We start from the raw sequence: 8,188 nt of genomic DNA on the forward strand, positions 1-8,188 counted from the left end.
GGGAAAAAATTGCAAAAAGACATTTCCCCCCCCCCCAAAAAAAAGCGCACTGGAAAGTGTCACAAACGCACCGCGTTTGCAGATACGCGTGCAGATCTGGTCCGGACATGGTGTGGCAGGGCCCGCACTCATGGAGGGGACAGTACTTTGAGCTGGAGACAAGACCTCACTATATGGAAGGGCATGTGAGAGGGTGACAAAACATGTGAATAATTGAGAGAGAGGGATACAGCACTGTCACCCTATAAATTTAAGTATCTGAAAAAAAGACCTTCATGGCAGGATCACAAAGTAATATTTTAATCCTGTGGATTAAAAAAAAAAATTGCTTTCAAAATCAATTTAACGTGTTAAAGCATATTAAAATAATTTTGTGACTGGGTTTCCTTATACCTAACACTTTAGGTATTAGACAACACATTAGAGAACTAAACAGCTAGGTCATTAAAAACTATAGAAAATCACTTAAATATTTATGCTATAATAAATGCTAAGTTATTCTGTGAGTTTTGTTTAGGATGCAAAACTGATGCTGAATGAACATGAAAGGTGTTGAAAAGAAACTGTTTTATCCATCTTACACACCTACAATAACTATGCAGATCAGGAGCCCTCACTTAACTGCATTGCTTGATGCAATGCTTCTTCTGGGTCAGATTCAAGAAGCATAGAAGCCAGTGACAGCCATGTACAGCAAACTCCCCATTATCTGGCATCCACGGGGATTGGTAGATTTCAGATAAATGTAGTTTCTGGTTGCTTGAGTTACTATTAAAAATAGGTTTAACTGATGCTATACCCAATACTATACCATACTATAACAAACTCTGTATTGACTTCATATTAATATTGAAATAAAGTAATCAAAAGCACATTAAGACAAACAGACACATTTAGTATTAGTGCTGTAATACAGGTGTTGTAATACAAGTGCTGTAATGCTGTGTGCACTGTGGCTGCCTGACAGTGGGACTGGAGATCTACAGTATACTGTAATCCATGAGCAATACAGTACTGGAAGTGATCACTAGGGGGCACTTGTTCACAGACACTTGTTCCCAAGATAATACAGTGGCAATCACACTCTTCGGCCCCGATCCTCTACCCTCCCGTGATTTTTATTTAGCCCAGTTAAATTAGATTTTCAGTTAGTTGAACACCAGTTAACAGGGCGTTTACTATAATAAGCATTTTTAGAAGTCAGAAACTGTAGCCTACATATTTCTGCACAGGTTTCCTTTTTAATAACTTATCTTAATTACAGGTTTGCTTTAAATGAATGAGTGTTTATCCAATTGTCCAGTCTAGGTAATCAGTTAAGGAGGGTTGCATTTTTATTTGGATGAAACCAAGTTATTCAGTCTTATTATTTCAGTCAGAGCTTGAGCCTCATCCATTAAAGATGGAGCTATAGATTACTATCTAGTAGAACACTGACAGTAGTTAAATCATATACCAGGCACCATCTAACTTAAAGCAACTCTTTGCTTTGCCAAAATGTAGAAGACCTATGTAGAAGTGTAATGAAGATGTCCATACATGTATACATTGGTGTATAAAAAGAGAACAAATACTCTGCCCCAGTCTGTCCTTAGAGACCCAGTTATTCCCTGTTCTCGCACAGCATAAGCAGGTTAAACCAGGCTGTCAATCAATCACAGCCCATATGTCAAAGACGCCTCTGCCCTTCCTGTGATTGCCAAGTGTCACTGTTCTTTACATGTCAGAAGCCTGGGAGAATGACTAAAGATGAAGATGAGGCCATTGCTGCTGACTTGACAAAAAGTTGAAAATTGCATATTAGTAGAATCCCTGTTTAGTCTGCTTAGCCTAAACAGATTATGAATGTGCCACAAAGTTTGCACACTTGGGGGATGCAAACATTTACTTTAAGGCCAAACCTGGCAACAGAGTTTTCTTCAAATATTTTCATTAAAAAAAATCAAATATGACATTATAAAGCAATATTATCTGCATTGACACCACACGTACTTGAAGATCCTTCACATTAGGAAAAGGAATTCCTACAGTTACAACTGCCCGGGCATTGTCGTCTGAGAAGTCCAGTCCTTCGCTCACTTTACCTCTGCAAACTGCAATCAGGAGGGCACCATCTGAAACCACATACACATTTTTGCAGTTATTTAAAATACATTTCAACGTGTGTGTTTAAGCTGAAGAAGTTGTGATAGTAAAATAAAGTGATACTGGGTCACCATCTGACTGCAACAGAGAGATTCCAAAGCCGAACATCCTAGGATATAGTGCATTATGAACAATATAGCACAACACTATGATACGTAGAACATATGGTGTGCCAGGGAGATCAATTTCCAAATCTTGGGTAAAATATATGTTTGAACAGAGAACAGCACCAGTTTTTCTCACTCTAAACTCTGCATCATTGTTTTCTGCAATTTTCAAATCTATTCTGTTTTTATTTTAGGTCCAAACAGAAAGAGATTATATGGCAAATGAAATATACATTTTACATAAATATTGGAAAACTGTTAAAATTATTTTATCTACTACACTAATTTCTACAATTGCACCTATATAGATGAATTATAATCTATTATCATGTGCACTTACTGCACGCAGCTTTATAAACACTTACCTTTTTCACCTCTAAAACGTATAGCGTCATAATAGAGCTGCAGCAATTTATCAAAGTCCGTCTTATCTCCTCCTTGTGGTTCTTTAATGACTGTCTTGATTCCTTCCAAGTTCTCCCATAAGCCTGTATGCATCCATCTGTCTTTCAATTTCTCCAGCATCTGAAAAGATTCAGTTTAAGAAATAGTCAGTGGTGTTTATAAAAGTATACTAGTCCACTGAGAATTCTCATTATCAGTGAAGCTTGCTTTACTGTGTTTAACATGAAGGTATAGTACCCTAACCTATAAAGGCAGCTTGCATGGAGAAGTTGTCCTCTTCATGCTTAAAGATATTGCGGGACAAACAAAAGAAAAACAAGTGTCCACAGCCAAAATGATCTACTTGCACTGGTGTTGATTAGAGATTTGGAACTCAGGAAATCCAATCATGTTATCATTTACAAAATAACCTATTGTAATGGCTGTAAATATCACTTTTTACAATTTCAGTTTTTAAACATATTTGCCAAGTTCGTACATAGAAGGAAAGGTGCTTATGTGCTGCTGGGGACAGGGGTAAACCTGTTGCTATGCCCGGCATGAGAAAAGCACAAGTCTGCTGAAGTTCACCTTAAAGTGTTTTAATGAAAAAGTGCTGACAGGCAGGCTTTTTATAACAGAAGAGACTGTGCAAGTCTCTTCTATCATATATCCTTCTTCCTTCCTACACAGCGTATACAGTCTCGGCACAACTTATTGACAAAGCAATTCCCATGCACATGCGTGAGGGGTTACAGTATGTCATTTAGGCCTGGTCAATCAAGTGGCCAAAGACTCCGAAACCAGAAGAAAACAGGGGAACACTGGAAAGAGAAGCGAGCACAGGCATTCATAAAAACTGGCATAATGTACTCATTTTCTATGCATAGAAGTACATCATGGCTAAAAGCTCTTGGGGTGGGGGGGCATTTATTTTGTAGCTACATTATCCTCTGCTGTAAATCCAGTCTTGCTTGGAGAATTACAATTTACATATCAATATTCCTTGGTGTGGAAACTTTCAAGTTTCCTCAAAAAGAGTAAATCATCATAAAGCATTTATAAAGTATGCTTCCTTTAAAAACTGGCTTTAGAGGGGAACATTTTAAAAAGGACAACTGGGCTTATTTGCTACAATTGTTTTAGTTTTTAATTTACCAATACCAGGTAAATAAATCGTACATTTAGATTGCCTACTATAGGTTGTTGCACTTTGATTTACTAAATTAGCTAGATAGCTTAGAAAAATAAATCTTCATAGTAGCAGCCTAACTTATTATCCAAAACACCCAAACTCTCTGTTTAGTGAAAAAAAAAAGTCTGCAATTCAGTCTTCACAGTAAGGTTTAATGGGTACGTTTTACAATGCAGAGTCATGAAAGTTATCTGGAAATGACATTTACTACATGCTCTCTTAGCTGCCAGTGAAGCTGTTACAACCATAATCATTTCAGAACTGTTATGCTTGCAAAGAGACTAAAAAATTAGCACTCCAATTGGGCGGTAAACATATTGATATGTAATATCACAATGTAAGTGAGCTGTGAAACAAATGAACCATTCATCTTAGTAACGAAAGGATGGCTAAATGATTTACAGATAAAAATGATTTAACCAGAACCTTCTATTTAACTTTTTGTTTTTTTTACCATGGAAAATCTAACAGGTATTTCGCCAAACTGAAACACTAAATAATATTATAACCTGCCTCGGTAAATACTTGGGGAGAATAAAAACAAAAAAATCCATTACATTCCTAATACAATCACAGTATCAACGCTCCTGTTAGTGCAAAAAGTCAGGGAGTCTCAGAGGAAATGCATTGATCTAAAAGCCTTTTGCCATGCACGTTTCCTCATGTGTTTGGTGCTTACATTTTCTTCTTGGTTAAGCACTGCTTTAAAATCTGAGTGCTCCAGTGTTGCTAAGAAAGAGGGTTGAAAGGTCACGAAGAAGTTTCTATCTTTGATGCAAACACACAGATATGGGTAAAAATCTATATTTAGTTGTAAATACAATAACACTGTTATAGCAAAGTCTGATCTGTCATGATGATCAGTCAACCAATTTTGTTTTTAACATTCTCAATTACAACCTTTTGTATGTGTATTTTTTAATAGCGTTACAACTAATATACAGTCTATACTTACTGTGTGTGTATGTGTGTATATATATATATAATATATAATTATAGTTAGGTAAATATGACTGAAAATGTATATTTTGTATTTTTATGACCAGCCTGCAGGTGGAGCTCCTGCCTTTTTTCACATAATTTCACTCATCTTGTTATTCGCCCACCCTTCATACAGAGCTGTACGATGTCTCGGTTAGAGTTTCAAAAAGTAAACAACTTCTGCTGTGCTTACTCTTTCAAGAAGGAATAAACTGTTAGGAATATGTAAATAATATAATGTCCATAGACTGGGCACAGGTGCACTTTCATCAGAGTCACATATGAGCCATTTCGATTTGGTAATGACTAATTTAACATTGCTCCAAAAAACTAAGCTCTGGATACTTTTTCTTTTTAACTCAAAACTGATTGGTATATAAATATATTCCCAACATGCTTTAAAAGCAACTTTGGTATTCATGATGCTATTTATTTAACAAACTATAGCGCCTTTCAGAAACTGGTGTATTTATTTTGAGATCATGTAACACATTAATTGCACACTGGTGTACTCTGTTTAATTTCTTTAAAGTGATTTTTGAAGGCATTTGGTTGTACCCTTATTTAAGACCTTTATTTAGGGGGTCTTACAGCAAAATAGGTACATAGTTATGCAAACTTTTCATTTTTTTAAAATGTATTAATAAATTTGAAAATTGTGTAGATAAGTACCATAAAATCACAATTGTTTTTCATTTTAGTTTGTATAACTACAAAATGTGGGACAGTCTAAGGAGGCGCAATGCTTAAATCTGAACTCCAGGCAAACAGGTACCTATACAGATAGATAATCATACAGACCTGCTTTACCTGCCAAAAATGTTTGTATTTCTGTCCATTTAGTCCTCAGATTTAAACAGGCTTGCCAGGCAGCACATCCAGCCTAGGAATATGACTTTTTTTCAACTATAGTTTAATTAAACAACTGATTACTAGGTCTTGTCCCTGCTCCTAGCCGGAGATTAGATGGTGAAGGAGAAGCAGCAGACTGATGAACTCAACTCTAGGTCATTGTTTTTTGCTTTTTCCTTTCTATCATAATGTTTTTGTTAGCACATACAGCACCATTGCTTGATGCTTCTCCCTCTTCTAGTCTGGTGTATAGGAATTGCAAGAGGCTTATATTAAGTCCAATTCAGGAACTTCACTATTTGTTTTTAAAGGCACATAAAGTAAATGTAAACCCCCAACTAAATGACATTTCATTGGCTAAAGCACTCTGCACCATAAACAGCTATTGAAGAAAAAAAGTTTCACTTTTTTTAAACCTGTGTTGCATCCCAGTGCCACAGAATTCCTGCGGCCACTGCCTGACTACATTCACTAGCTCCATCTATGGCTGCATGGTATTTCTCTAGAGAGGTTTTTCCTGATGGTGACAACAGCAGACCATGCCTGTATGCGTGTTGAAAAAGTCACGTATAGTCTCCATTAAAAGCCTGTGTAATAGGGTGACAAAGCAGGAAGACAGAGACAGAGCGTCCCCACTCACCTGAACAATGTCCTTAATGGCAAGGTCACCAGGTATTATGTTAATGAAATCTGCAGACTGAAAAATGCCTTGAAATGCCATTAACATGTTACAGCGTATATGAGCGTGTATTGTTTGGGTTCACATATACCTTAATGGATTTAATGAACATGGGGGTTTTTTTTAGCTACAAATGGCTTGCATATTAGATAAGAGGGCGGGATGAAAGGACAAAGGAAGAAAGGAAGGAAGATGAGAAAGGAGGAGAGGGGGGAAAGCAACGTTCTCAATTCCGACAAATACCTGCTATTTAACAATGCTTAATATATTGACCTAATGCAGTGAAATCTATTTTTATAATACAACACCTATACTTATTGTGCTTACAACATTGACGACTCATTCTGAAATCGATTACAATTAAAATGGTACTGTTGTCATGACCCAACTTGTTGTTTGGTAGCTTTACTCTGCATATTTAAATATAAGGGGGAAAAAGGCATTAAAGGCAAACCCCAAGTGTTGAAAAAAGCAAAGTATTATGATCAGCATTAAGCTTGCTGTATGCACACAAAAACACAGTAAGAAGTAAATAATTTATTGTCATATTTTGAAGACAGAGTTTGCATCATTCAGCTCACAGACCAGAGTACTTCACTGCTATGATTTCTCTACTGGGACAGTGACAACAGGCCTCCTACCAGAGAAGAAAGCAGCACTGAACTGTCTTCCCGGTGCCATAAATCAACACTGTAGTCTACAGGATGTCTCCCTGGTACAAACATACCATCAATTTTTCAATAACCATGTTAAATAATGGAACATTTGACTGAGAAAAGTAATGAAAAATGAAATATTTTGCACACCAAAGGCTGCTGGAAAAGGGAAACAGTTAATATATTTCTTCAAGTATAAAAAAATGAATAAATCTCTTACAATTCTTAAAATAAAGCACATAGCTTACTAAAGAACTGAAAAAGAAATGAATCCCACTGTTTACTAAAAAATTATACTAAATGTATTTTACCGACCTAAGCTTCATTATGGCCAGTCACTGAAAGAGTATGTCAAGAAAGGGCTATAATTTAATTACAAAGAAATGAACGGTGTAGCTGGAGGATGGTATGGTGAATGAGGATTCCTGAGCCTAGCCCAAGGGCTCATTTACACGGGTGGTGGAGTTCTACCGCCCCCTGAAAAAGTGATCTGAGGTGGCTTGCTTTTCAGATTGCGGTTGAGGTGGTTTGCAGGCATTCAGAAGGTAATACTGTTGCCTTTTGAATGTCATTCTGTGGGGATCCCAAGGGGGATTTTGCTTTGCAACACCAGGCCAATTTTTGTAGCGCGGTCCCACTGACTGTATTGGTAACGTCTGGGAAGTAGCATCACCTGTCAAATGCAACATGCTGCATAAAATTTGCTGTGGCATGCATACAAACCTGAGCATCTGCTATGTTAGGTTTAGGTAGGTGGTCAAGTAAATGAGGCCTTAGGCCACCAGTAAGACAGAAGCACACCAAATCCTGCAGACTGTAAGAGAGAATTCTAATATCCTCTATCTGTGATAACAAGCATGAATGAAGGAATCTCCACCTGCTAGCTATTGTATTCCGACAGCCGACACCTGTCGATGTATGAATACCAGAACAGTGACTATTCGGCTGACAATATTCAATATTCCACCTGGATCTTTGGATTTTTCAGTCAAGGTTTGTCAAGCCAGCTGGTGCTGGCAGGCCCCACCTACAGCTTGAATATCGGACAGTTCAGCAGGAACCTATACATGCCTCTGGTCATTAAGCAATATTTGCTTATCCATAACATTGGATATGTTTTCTATTGTGAATCAAATATGGGTTTATAGGATTTGCAAATCATTGCATTCTGTTTATATATATATATATA

General features: G+C 37.0%; 1 protein-coding gene across 1 annotated transcript in view; it reads right to left on the reverse strand.

Annotated features, from left to right (window-relative positions):
* Positions 1 to 8,188, reverse strand: part of BRIP1 (BRCA1 interacting protein C-terminal helicase 1) — a 227,098-nt gene that overhangs the window by 34,770 nt on the left and 184,140 nt on the right. The window contains 2 exon segments of the mRNA XM_018556660.1: positions 1,993 to 2,114; positions 2,618 to 2,777. Of these exon segments, the coding sequence (XP_018412162.1) occupies positions 1,993 to 2,114; positions 2,618 to 2,777 (282 nt within the window).

The sequence above is a fragment of the Nanorana parkeri genome, unplaced genomic scaffold (assembly GCF_000935625.1).
Source record: "Nanorana parkeri isolate BGI_ZX_2015 unplaced genomic scaffold, ASM93562v1 scaffold245, whole genome shotgun sequence".
Taxonomy (NCBI): Eukaryota; Metazoa; Chordata; class Amphibia; order Anura; family Dicroglossidae; genus Nanorana; species Nanorana parkeri.